Raw genomic sequence first — 13,221 nt, forward strand, 5'->3', positions numbered from 1 at the left:
AGCTAGCTACACAGCTGCAGAAGGGCAGGTTGTGGCCTTGGTAGACAGTGCCTGGATGGATTCAGGAGGTAACAGAACAGGACTGCAGGCGGAACTTCATCCACGTCGGAAGACACTGCTTTCTGTGAATGGCCAGATAGTATCTAGTTTAGATTTTGTGGGCCACAGATGAGCTCTGTCACATTCCTTCCAACTCAAACCTAACCTTAAAAAAATGTCAAAACCATTCTTAATAGGCAGGTTGTGGGTTGGGTTGGGTTGGGTTGGGTTGGGTGTGTTAGGCAACCTTGTTCTTGTTTCCTCGTGACTGATCGGTCTTTTTGCACATCTTGTATTTGATGGATTTCATGTATAAGAATAAGATTTGGGCAGTTTCACTTGGAGTGGGTAAATCCACTTGATTCATAAGTTAGCACTGTAACTGCAGTTTGCAGGCATCTATGGCAAACAGTGTTTGCTTTGATTTTTCTTCTGATAGAGTCTTAGGCAACCCAGTAGGACCTTGAGTCTTTTGTCCTATAACTTCGGAGTAGTGAGGCTGTAAAAAATACACTTTAAAAAGTTTGATATTTTTAAAGGGTTTACAAATAAATGAGCAGCGGCTACTTTATTAGAAGATTGTAGATAACACTGATGATGTGACTTTGTGCCCCTAAACAAGGAACAGCCTTTCCCCATTCTCTTTGGGAATATAAAAAGGAAAACTGTCCTGTTTCCTTTCCTTTTTTGACATTATCTTCTGGTACTGTTTGTGCTTGTCAACTGATTAGGATAAAATGATGTGGGTTTTGTTTTGTTTTGGGCCATTTTCCCCAAATCTGAAAACCAAAGCAATGTGATGTCTTAAGGTTTCTCTCTGTTGACTTTTCTGGACTGGCTTTCTGTTGCTTGTTGCCATCTTTGCTGTGACTTCCTAATCAGAGCTAGCTCAGCATTGTATTTAAATTAGGCAGCTGCTTAAATACCTCTGCTGTCTGCCAGGGGGCCTTTATAGGTCCCTTCCTGCCTCCCATCACAGATGAGGAAGATCACTTGCTTGTGTGACTTGCAATCTGTCTTAGGAGTTGCATTTCTCTAATTTGTTTTATCATTCATGTTGTGTACTGTGAAACCTCTGCTGTGGAAAAGGCCGTGCTGCTCTGGAGACCTCTGCCTTGTTTCTTCACAGTGGAGCTGTATCATTGGTCTGTCGGTGTATCATCACTACTCACCACCCCCCATCTCTCTCAAGTGAGGTGTGTGAATCTGGGTCATGTGAACTGAACAGCTGCTGTTTGTTCTTCCTTGGCTCTCAGTCTTCTTGCTGCTCAAGATTGTGAACAGATTGTCATGTGTCCTTGAGAGCATGTAAAGGCATTATAAACTGAGGAGATGACTTTGGTAATACTTGATGCTTGACAGTATTGCTTTCTGAAACTTGTTCCCTAAGAATTCTTAACTTTCTTAACGAGCTTGCATGCTGGGCAGTCAGACTCAGTGTTGAGCATCTGTTATGTGAAGTGGAAACTCCTCTGAACAACCTACTGTGCACAGCTTGCTTTTTAGCCTCTCATTCTTGGGTCAGTCACTGTAACTAAGAGTGTGAAGAAAGTTTGCCTCTATAATTTCTCTATTTGTATTTTTATTTTATTATTTGATTGTGGGTTGTTTTTTTTTAAAGACAAGGTTTCTCTATGTAGCTCTGGCTGCCCTGGGACTCACTCCGTAGACCAGGCTGGCCTCAAACTCAGAGATCTGCCTGCCTTTGTCTCCCAAGTGCTGGGATTAAAGGCTTGTGTCACCACGCCTGGCTAATTTTTCTACTTTTAAAGAAATGGTTTTGAGGTAACTGTTCAGGAGAGCTTTGGGTGTGGGTGAACGTAGCAAAACATATAGCTAAAAAAGTAGATCTGCTTACGTAGCTAGGACCTTCCTTTCCCTTGTGCTTGTAAGAACATGACATGTAGATATTGGTGAGCTTTTCTAGTGGTGGTTGTAAGAGGATGCACTTGACTGGGTGGGTGTTGAAGCTGTAGTTGACGGAGAGCTTTTGTTTAAGAACATGTGACCTTGTGCCTCACCACTCTGGAGGAGTCTCTGTGAGCCCTTCTGAGGCTAGCAGACTTTTGAGTGGTTCGGTTGTTGCTAAAGCTTGTGCTGAGTGACTGTATCTTGTTATTTATTACCTACTGGTAAGTAGTGGCCTTTGAGACCTCTTTCACATTCCATGTATAACAAATGCCTTTGGCTCTGTGACTTGAAGAAGAAGCATTTCATGGTTGTGGGTATGGAGACCAAGTTGAGGAAAGACTATGAAATGCTGTTGACTGTCAGTTGTTTCTCATAGTGACTTAGGATAGTAAGTTTGTCTAATTCCTCAATAATTAAGTTCTAAAATTTAGTTCTTTCTTGAATTTTATGGATTCAGATTCCCTCCCTCTTGTAATAAGGAGAGTTCTGGTTAGGCCTCATTAATTGTTATTTGTTGCTGAAGATGGCAGTTCTATGAAGAATGTATTCTGTATTCTTAAAAAGAGTTGCTTTCTACTTTTTTTAGTTGTGTTTGTTTGTTTTGTTACTGTTTTTTGAGATAATTTTGCTGTGCTTGCCCAGACTGGACACAAGCATGCAGTAATTTTATTGCTTCAACCTGCCAAGTGCTAGAATTTTGGGCATAAAATTTTTTTGCTTAAAAAAAAGTTTTAAAATCAACGGGCAGCATGCTTATGGAAGTCAGAAGACAACTTAGAAAAGCTGGTTCTTTCTACCCTGTGAGTCTTGGGATCAAACTCAGGTCTTTAGACTTGTCAGTAAGCACCTTTACCTGCTGAGCCACCTTGCCCTCTCTTAGCATTAGTTTTGTTTGTTTGTTTGTTTGTTTTTCTGAGACAGTGTTTCTCTGTGTAGACCTGATTATCCTGGAACTTGCTCTGTAGACCAGGCTTTTTTTGTTTTTTAAACAGGACCTCTCTATGTTCCTGGTGATAGCTATGTAGACCAGGCTAGTCTTGAACACACAGGGCCTCTGCCTCTTCCAAGTGATGGGATCAAAGGTACAGGCCACCATACCCAGCCAACATTAAATTCTTAAAAGTGTGAATGAATTACTTCTTTTCCTGTTAGGTTTTGTTTTTGTAACAGGTTCTTGATATGTGGCCCAGACTGGCTTAGAACTTGTGATCCTTCTGCCTCATTAGAATTGTGGGTATGTGTCAGTCTGGCTTGGATGAATTGCTTTTGCAGGTTAAAAATCATTTCAAGCTTTTTTGTTTAGTATTTTCAACATTTTAATCAGTTAAAAATATTTTCTGGGCTGGGCAGTGGTGGTGCATGCCTTTAATCCCAGCTCTCGAGAGACAGAGCCAGGCGGATCTCTGTGAGTTTGAGGACAGCCTGATCTATAGAGCGAGATCCTGGACAGGCACCAAAACCACACAGAGAAACCTTGTCTTGGGGGGGAAAAAATTTCTGGGATGGAGAGAGAGCTCACAGGTTAAGAGCACTTGTACCTGATTTTGAGTCTCAGCACCTACTTAGTAGTTCACAGATAATCCATAACTCCAGTTCTAAAACATCCAACACCTTCTTCTGGTTTCCATGGCCACTTCATGCAAATTGTGCACATATAAAATAAAAATAAGTAAATTAAAAAAAAAAAAAAAACCTTTGTAGAAAGTCTAAAGAGAGAAGGAAAAAAAAATCCTGTCAGTGTTACTCATTAAGAAATCATTTTGTGCCAGGCGGTGGTGGCCCAGCACTTTAATCCCAGCACTCGGGAGGCAGAGCCAGGCGGATCTCTGTGAGTTCGAGGCCAGCCTGGTCTCCAAAGCGAGTTCCAGGAAAGGCGCAAAGCTACACAGAGAAACCCTGTCTCGAAAAACCAAAAAAAAAAAGAAATCATTTTGTGCTGGGCAGTGGTTGTGCATGCCTTTAATCCCAGGATTTGGGAGGCAGAGTGAGGCAGATCTCTGTGAATTCAAGAACAGCCTGGTCTACAAAGCTGGTTCCAGGACGGTCAAGGCTACACAAAGATACCCTGTCTCAAAAACAAGGGAAAAAAAAAAAAAAGAAAGAAAGAAAGAAAAGAAAGAAATCACTTTGTAGGTTCAGTATGAAATTGCTTTAATTTTGTGTTAATGCCAAATTGGCATTGTAGACCAAAATTGAACTGAAATTTGGTTTATGGAAAATTAATAAGTAAAGCTGAAATTTTATGAAATATTCTCTGTTTCGTTTAGACCAGCATGTTTTGGAAATTTGATCTTCACTCATCATCCCACATAGACACACTTCTAGAGAGAGAAGATGTAACACTGAAGGAGCTAATGGATGAGGAGGACGTCTTACAGGAGTGTAAAGCACAGAACCGCAAGCTCATAGAGTTTCTGTTAAAAGCAGAATGTCTCGAAGACTTAGTCTCATTCATTATAGAAGAGCCGCCTCAAGACATGGATGAGAAGATCAGATACAAGTAAGAAAACGGCGTCTTTGCCTTAGGCTGGAATAGAAAATGATTACTCTTGTTGTTTAAGAATTCCCTAGAGCCACTATAGCCATTGACAGGTTAAGACGGTCAAGAGCTACAGGCTGAATGGGCACACAGTCCATTCTAGAACCAACTCCAGTGAATCACAGGCATCTCAATCATTAATCTCAGCCAGAAGTACAACATGCTTTATAAGTGACATACAAACTTCTCATACTAGTAAGCCATTCAAGTAAGTATCTTCTTCACTTTCCATATAGAAAGCCAGAAGTCTATGACTAGCCAGGATTGCCTAGAGGCCTAGTCAGAACTTGGGTTTGAAGAGCATTGCTCATATAATAAGGTCAGCCTTCCATTGCCTGAGCGTCAGGTGTAGGTCTTGGTGAACAGCAGTGAAGCTATGTTCAAGCAGGGAATGCCATAATAAGTAAAAATAGAGTGGATTTACCTACTTGTGGCTAGTTTAATTGAATCGGTTTACAAACAGCATGGCACAGTAAATGAGACCTTTATTGCTGCCACTTGTAAGACTTCCTTACACAGCTCTGGGAACACCAAGCACTTCATGGGCATGTTAATATGGGGTTGCAGTTATTACTCCATATCCAGCATTGTTGAAGTAGTTAGCATCTCCCACATTGAAAATAAGAGTCCCTTCAGAAATAAATGTCTGTTGTGATTCATTAGATAGACAGCGTATGGAAGGAATCATGATCTTAGACGCTGGCCTTCCTGTCTCAGGATGACTTCCATCTTTTCCTTTTTCTTCTGGGAGAGAATTATGCTGTCAGCAAAATAATACTTGATGACTTTAAAGTTATTGGTGTTTTGGGTTCTCAAGAAGGCCCTGTTCTCTGTTAGCCTTTAAGATTGACACTCAGCAATCAGTGGAGACCGGTGTCTTATAAAGGAAGAAAAATATGTCTAGCATAAAAATACTAGTGTGTTTCTGTTTCCCCTAAATACCTTGCTGCTTTGGAATTGATGCCACAGTGAGCTAACATGCAAGTTAGATGGAGCTTATCCAGATCAGAGGTGAAGGTGGTGTGGTCATAGCTCCAGGATAATGGGCCTGCAGTCAACCTTGGAGTGGTGTGGCCCTCTCTATAGGGAAGCTGTGAGTAGACAAGTGGTCTCCCTTCTTGGGTCGGTCCCACATTCTGGATGAAGTTATTTGCTCTAATGCCATACTCTTTATGAATTGCTTACTTACTGAAAGGAAAGACCCCATGCCGGCTCTGCTGCTTGGATCTGAAAGCTTGGCAGTGATGCTGCTTGTTTGTGTTGTTGCGCTGCCTTTGAAGCTGTGAGAGCAGGCAGCCTCTCTCACACTGCCTCCTAGATGTACTAGATGGTGCCATTTGGAGGATCAGAAGTTGAGTTGGGTGGAACAGTGCCCTATCTACTGTGCCTCTGGCCCAGCCAAAACCACCATTGGTGTGAAATGTACCGTGGGCGACCTGAACACCTGTATTAGCATGGAGAGCCTTTTGAAAGGAACCTGAAACTTTTCAGGATTAAGATTGATTATTGTGGTCAGAGTGAGCCAGAGTAAGAAGTAAAACTATAGAAGCTCTCTGGAGAAGAAAGCAGGCTAGAACAGAACAGCTGAAGTTGTGGGTAGAAGGATTCTGGAGGAAGCTTTGTTTGGAGCCATACAGGAACTGAGGACATTGTTTTTGTAAGTGCTTGGTAAGGAACAGCCAGACCAAAAGTGTGGAAGCCCTAACATGCTTGAGTGTTTGGTGTACCCTAAGAACAAGACAGCCTCATGAATGGAGGTGAGTAGGAAGAGAGAAGGCCTGGGGTGAGGTCAGAGCACCCTCCAAAGCAAACCACCAAAGGTTTTGAGCAGTGAGTGATGGATGTTGCCTGACAGTTTTCCTTGTCTGCTAGTACTGCCCACTCTGGGGAATCTAAGCACTGGGGAACTGGAGGAGAGGAGAACGGGAAGGTCAGTTAAGGAGCTGGTAGTAATCAGCAGAGAAAGATCTCAGTAGCCTTTTGGGGGAGCAGGGTTTAGAATCTAGACATATAAAATGAAATTAGAACTGAAGGAGCCTCCTTGGTGTGAGGTCGAGAGGGAAGGACTAAGAAGGAAGGACTATTAGAAATAGTTTTACCCCAGGTAGGGGAGGGTGGCATAGTTGTAACATTGAGGATAGATATCAGTGGGGGAAGGTCACGCATTTGACTTCAACCTTGTCAAGTTTGAGATGCCTGGTTGGTATGGAGTAGAGACAGGGAATCTCAGCAGGTGGATGGGTGCCATATGATGGCATGAAGCTGCCTGAAGTCACCTATGGAGCTGATGGGAAGCAGACTCAAACTGATGGAGGAGGCTAGTAACTGGGTTAGGGTTCCACACAGGGACTACTCTAGGATAAAGAGTACTCTAGTAGCCAGGACAAGAAGAAAACAGGTAGAGGCTGCCACCCAGAAAGCTGCTGAAGACAGACTTCAAGGGAAAGAGGGACCATGATCAGAGGCTGCTGCTATGAGAACCTCCAAGTTGGCAGTGTGGAAATATCAACCCCATTGATTCAGGTCCTGAGAGCCTGGCTGAAATGGCTCTGCAGGAGATTGGAAGACAAGCCAAGACATCTCCTTGAAGTTGCTTTTTAGCAACGAGAGACCACATGATACCTGAAGACAGATGTGGAGTCAGGAGAGGTGTAGATGTTTTATTTGTTTTCCTAAATAGGAGAAGTAATGGTCTCTGTGTACACTATCAGGGATAGTGCAGTAAAGAGAAAGCTGTGTTAGCCAAAGGAGTGGGTTGTCAGTAATGCTGTATTATAGCAGGTGGGAGGAATTAGCAACGTTTCTGCAGTTTATCCTAGAGCAGTGGTTCTCAACCTGTGGATCATGACCCCTTTGGAGGTGGAACAATGCTTTCACAGGGCTTTAAGACCATTGGAAAACACAGATATTTATGTTAGGATTCATAACAGTAGCAAAATTACAGTTTTGAAATAGCGATGAAAATAATGTTATGTTTGGGGGTCACCACAACTTGAGGAACTGTATTAAAGGGTCACAGCATTAGGAAGGTTGAGAATCGCTACCCTAGAAAATAGAGAGTAATGCAAGTTGCTGTCACTCATTAAGCACCTTCTCAGTGCCAGCCCCTCCTCGTTGTGTTTCCCAGTCCGCAAACTGAGGGGAAGGCGCAGTGCACCTTGGAAAGTGGGTGAGGTAGGAAGTGATCCTAGTATGAATCCCACGGGTGAAGATACAGCCACTGTGTGCTTCTGTCACTAGGTGGTGGTTACAGTAGAGAAGTCTGCTGTGGCATTCATTGATGAATGCCTGTGTTACAGGGCTAGGGAGACTAATGGAGTAGAACTTGCCAGAGGACAGTTGTTGGGTAGTACATCTGCATGCCTACACACCTGCAGTTCTGCTTTCTTTCCGTCTTCCTCCTGTCTTGGTTCTTTGGGGGGCTCATGCTGTTTATCCACTTTCATCCCAGACCCTTTCAGGTGCAGTGGTCACTTGCTTGCCTTGGGTCCCTCCACATGTGGCACACACTGCAGCCCACAGTCTTTCCCTCTGTCATCTGTCATCGAGTCACTGTGGTGGTTTTGTTTCCTCCTTGACTTGGTCAGCCTTTGAGCTCGCCGTTCCTGGGTCTAGCTGAGGCTCTTGATGGAAGAATGTTAGAGCAGAGCAGAGAACTGTGGTCAGATGCAGTGTTGTCTGATGAGTCTCTTGTTAGTCTCCCGTTACCGTTGGACAAGGATGAGAAGTAGCTGGCAGGTCAGAGCATGGAGAACATGGGTCTGCTGTCTGGTTTTCAGAATGAGTGGTCTGGCCGTCAGAGATAAACATGATGGAGGTTGCCAGCTGCTTCCTGTGGGCCTGTGGCTACCGAGTGAGATCGTAGTAAGGAATGACAGCGAGCTGGTTTCTTGCTTGTCCCTAGCCTCACAAGGTCCTGGAAGCCTATTGTGGAAAGCATAGGTTTGTGTAACGCTCTTCCCTCATCTCACAGTACCTTGGGCTGCTGTCCTGTTTGCTCATTCAGTACACCATGATAGATGTTTTCCTTAGATGGGATGGAGACCGAACATTTGATAGCCACTTGTAACCCACCTGAGCCGAGTAGTGACCTGTTCAGGTACCTGCAGTCATTGCTGTGTGTATAATACAGTTTTCTGGAAACCAGCAGCTCCTAATATGTCTCTCTCAGAGTTTGCCATTTCTCTGTCCACATGGGCTGTGATGACTGTCAGGACACTTTACCCTCATTGAGAAATTGTTACAGTGTGACATCCTTGGCTCTTGAGTCCTATGCATGTACTGTAGTGATGCAACCGAAATTTATCTTACTAAAACTTGGTTTAAAGCCAATTCATTTTAACTTAAGAGGTTGGGTAGTTTGAAGGAGCTTCTAATTCCTAGTAGATGATTTTGATATTTTGACAGAATTTTAGGAGACTTTCCTGATACGTGCTGTGCTTGATGTGATGAACTGTTGCCATTAGATGATAATGCAATGTCCTATTCTTCTAGGTATCCAAATATATCTTGTGAGTTGCTCACTTCTGATGTCTCCCAGATGAATGATAGACTGGGGGAAGATGAGTCCTTGCTATTGAAATTGTATAGCTTCCTCCTAAATGAGTCCCCCCTGAACCCACTACTCGCCAGTTTCTTCAGCAAGGTGCTAAGTATTCTTATCAGCAGAAAGCCAGAACAGGTAAGTGTCTGGGCTGTACATCCCTGAGCTGAGGGACTGTGCTGTAGTTTCTGTGTTTGCCTAAGGTCCAGTTTCAACAAGATAATGTCTTTTAGGTCTTCAGCAGTTTAAGCAACTCTGGTTTTTGTACATTAAGGAGTATTTTTCCTCTGACTATCCTCTGAAGGGCCTCAGCTATTAGCATACTTTGATTTCTTCTCTGGACAAGTAATCAGTAGCATTTTTGTGAGGGCAGCAAGTTGAATCTGAGTACATAGCTAATGACCCTCTGGGTTTGATAGTTGCTTTGCTTTGTTCCCTGAAAATGAATCTGACCAGTGCTTTGCACACAGTGGTCATTTATTTTACTTAGATATCTGGATGCCTAGCCTGTAGCACTGGGTAAAGGTGCAGACTTCACTTTCGTACAGATAACCTCCCCTTGATCCTTCTGTTTTTTTCCTCCCGATTCAGATGTATGTGTGGAAATGTCATTTTCCAAGGAGTGGTTCACCAAGTGTGGCCTTTGGGCCAGTGATGACAGCATCACCTAAGATGTATTATGATGATGATGATGATGATGATGATGATGATGATGATGATGATGCAGTGCATATTCTTGATTCCCGCCCCTATCCTGTAGAATTAGATGGAATCTGACAGTGAAGGCTTTTGGCACATCTTCCAGTTCACACTGATGTTTGCTGGAATTGGAGAATCATTAACATAGTGGAAGTTGTTAGGAAGGCCCAAGAGCTCACTTCCAAGAAACAGCTGGAGCAGCAGATGCTGAGTGCAAGCTGACAGATGATCAGTTGCAGCAACAGAGGTGAAAGTGGTCAAGCCAGTCAGACTTGGCATTCTTCATGGTAGACAACAGTTTCCAGTTACTTGTTCTTGCTATCAGCATACATGAAAGGACTGAAACTGTTTTGGGCCCACTGTGTTCTGTGATCTGCTAAGGCTGGGTCTGTTTTATTTTAGAAGGGTGGTGTTCTTTTTGTTCAAATAAGTTTCTTATTTGAATAGGGCAGCTTTCCCAAGTGTATTGGAGGAAGATCCTTTCATCCAAGTCATGGTCTGAGTAGTACAGATTGTCTCCCATTCTGCTTTTTCCACATAGAAATCAAAGTATCACTGGCAGTTGTAGTAGATTGCAAGCCATCACATCACCCTGGCACAATTAGTTCAGAGTGGTTACCTCCATTATCAAGACATGCTTTTCTTCTTATATCTGCTATTGGGACCCAGGCTGATGGATGAGCTATGATTTTTGGTGTTTATAAGATAAAGCATTAAAATATGTGGAAGGCTTTCTGAAGCTCTGCATGTTGACACTGGGGCTCAGTTCTGTTATTTGTCTGGCAATGATGGTGTGTGCCAGTTGAACCCCTGGGTGAAGAGTTCCGTCACCTGGTTGCTCCTTGTTTCTCCAGCTAGGATTCCTTGGATGATAATGAGGCTACAGCAGCATTGCTTGTGTAACTGCCAAAAAGGTCACACTTGAGAATTGTGTTTCCTGTTGCTTGATAGTGTTGGTTAGGACTTAGGCACGGCAGGGATAACAAAAGTCCAGATTCATGTGGCTTAACCAGAGACTATTTAAAGCTTCTAGAGCAGAGTTTCCAATGTTGGCAGTGTTGAATGGTTTAGCTTTCAACAAGGATGTCTAAAGTACAGGCCATGCGGTCCTTGCTGTACTGTTCACAACTGTGGTGTTCACTTAGCACCAGCTAGGGTGTATACATGTAGGCTCCAGGACCAGTGTTTCTGCCGTGCATGGAATTGTGTAGTTGGACCATGTGTAACTTTTCTTCCTCTCTTCTTTCCTTTCGAAGACTTCTATAGGACTCAGCTGTGAGTGGCCTGACTGCCGCTCCTTGAAGAGATGAGTATTGGCATCGCTGTCTAGACAGACAGTGCAGTGACTCAGTTTTAAATTACTTGTGGTAGTAGTCCTACCTGTTGGGGCTGTTAAGCTTCTTTATGCAGGTTAGTGGAAGGCCTGTGACTCTTGGAGCATGTAGATCTGAGTTTAAATTCCAGGGCAGCCACCTTTTAGTTCTAGGAGATACTTAGCATGTCTGAGCCTAGGATTTCTCATCTAGAATGATGAATTTCCACCTTCCAGGACTTAGTGACATTTTGTGACAAAAACTGCTATCCTGTGAAGCTCTCCTAGGGCATGTGGTAGGGTTTTAATGGATGCTGTGGGCCCACAGACAAAAAGAAGACACAAGTGTAGATGTAAACAACCTTCTTATTAAATAAGAAACACAGAACCAATGCAAAGAAGAAAGCCAAGAGGTCAGAGCTAAGAGCTAAAACCTTACCCCTCCTCCTGCGGTGGTCCTACCTCTCCGAACCAGAGCTACCCCTGTGTTAAAGTCTTTATTTAGAGTTCCTGTCCTGCCTTCTCATTGGTTGTAAACCCAACCACATGACCGCCTCCTCATGGCCTGTCTGTATAGGCCTCCAGGTTTTCTATGATTGGTATTGAGATTAAAGGCATGTGTATCCAATAATGGCTGTATCCCTGAACACACAGAGACTTACCCAGCTCTGCCTACCAAGTGCTGGGATTACAAGCGTACGCCACCACTGCCCTGCTTTCCTATGGCTTGCTAATAGCTCTGACCCCCGGGCAACTTTACTTATTAACATACAAATAACATTTTAATACAAATAAAATATCACCATACACAAGAAACTTCAGGACAGAACCATCATTTCTCTTCCTAACTCATCCCCTTTCAGAACAACCCCTTCTTCTCAACCTTCTAGTCACACATGTGGCAGTGTAACCTAAATCACCTGTGGGCCAGGCAAGTTAGCTACTTGGAAACAGAAATCCTTGCTTTGAATCTCCCTTTTATTAGACAGTTTTTTTGTTTGTTTTGTTTTAATAGTCTGCATTTTAATTTTAAGTTTAATGGGATTGCTTTATGTATGTAAATTATAAAGTAGTATTTTTTTAAAGTTTTATTTTATGTGTATGATTGTTTTGTCTACATGTATTTGTACCATATGTATGCCTGGTGCCCACAGAGGCCAGAAAAGGGTGTTGGATCCTCTGGAACTGAAGTCGCAGGTGGTTGTGAGCCACCACGTGTGTGCTGGGAATTGAAATCCAAGTCTTCTGGAAGAGCAGCCAGTGCTCTAAATTACTGAGCCATCTCTAGCCCCAAATTGTGTGTGTGTGTGTGTGTGTGTGTGTGTGTGTGTGTGTGTGTGTGTGTGTGTGTTTGTAGGGTTGTGGAGTTTCTAAATGCCTCTTTCTTGGAGAATAAACAATGAAGATGAAGGGAAGGCAAAGGTTCTGTTGGCTTTATTTGTAGTGGGAATGCATGCTGGTTTGGGAGATAACTTTATTTAAGGGTTTTGAATATTGTAATTGTTAGCCAGGCTCCCCATTTGACATCTACTTGTTAATTTGGTGCTTGCCTGTCCTTAAGCTAACTGGATTTGGGGAATGTTGGTCACTCTAGATTGTATGCTTCATGTTTTGCATCTTTCAGTTTGATTTGTTTTCCTCCAGATTGTGGATTTCTTGAAAAAGAAGCGTGATTTTGTGGACCTCATTATAAAGCACATAGGAACTTCTGCTATTATGGATTTGTTGCTAAGGCTCTTGACATGTATTGAGCCTCCACAGCCCAGGCAAGATGTTCTGAATGTGAGTAGAGATCTGAGCTGCTGGGGTCTGGGGTTGGGAATGCTCTTATGTGGACCACTGGGCTCCTGTATGCTGAGAAAATCCTACAGGATGAGGTGGCCTGGGGATGAGGCAGGGAGGGAGTTGTCCCAACACAGAAAAGATAGCGATTTTTATTTTATTGTTGAGACCAGTCTTTCTATGTAACTCTGGCTGTCCTGGAACTCATTATGTAGACCAGACTGGTCTCAGACTCACAGAGATCAGCCTGCCTCTGCTTCCCAAGTGCTGGAATTAAAGGTGTGTGCAACCACACTCAGCTGAGATTCAGATTTTACAGGACCAGGGCTATCAGATACAATGTTATTTGCCCTTTACTGGTTCGTTTGTTATGTGGATGGTTAGCGTGTTGAGGAT

At 43.2% G+C, this 13,221-nt stretch overlaps 1 protein-coding gene across 13 annotated transcripts in view; it reads left to right on the forward strand.

Moving 5' to 3' along the window:
* Ppp6r3 (protein phosphatase 6 regulatory subunit 3) overlaps positions 1-13,221 on the forward strand; it is a 132,010-nt gene that overhangs the window by 48,908 nt on the left and 69,881 nt on the right. For 12 of the 13 annotated variants that reach the window (XM_052760042.1, XM_052760040.1, XM_052760043.1 and 9 more), the window contains 3 exons: positions 4,218-4,450; positions 8,984-9,170; positions 12,688-12,825. In XM_052760042.1, coding sequence (XP_052616002.1) covers positions 4,224-4,450; positions 8,984-9,170; positions 12,688-12,825 — 552 coding nt within the window. In that variant the 5' untranslated portion in view covers positions 4,218-4,223. Of the gene's footprint in view, positions 1-4,217; positions 4,451-8,983; positions 9,171-12,687; positions 12,826-13,221 lie in introns of those variants that run through there. The other variant, XM_052760053.1, reaches the window with a different exon arrangement.

Source organism: Peromyscus californicus, unplaced genomic scaffold (genome assembly GCF_007827085.1).
Source record: "Peromyscus californicus insignis strain IS unplaced genomic scaffold, ASM782708v3 Scaffold_4__1_contigs__length_199733344, whole genome shotgun sequence".
Lineage (NCBI taxonomy): Eukaryota > Metazoa > Chordata > Mammalia > Rodentia > Cricetidae > Peromyscus > Peromyscus californicus.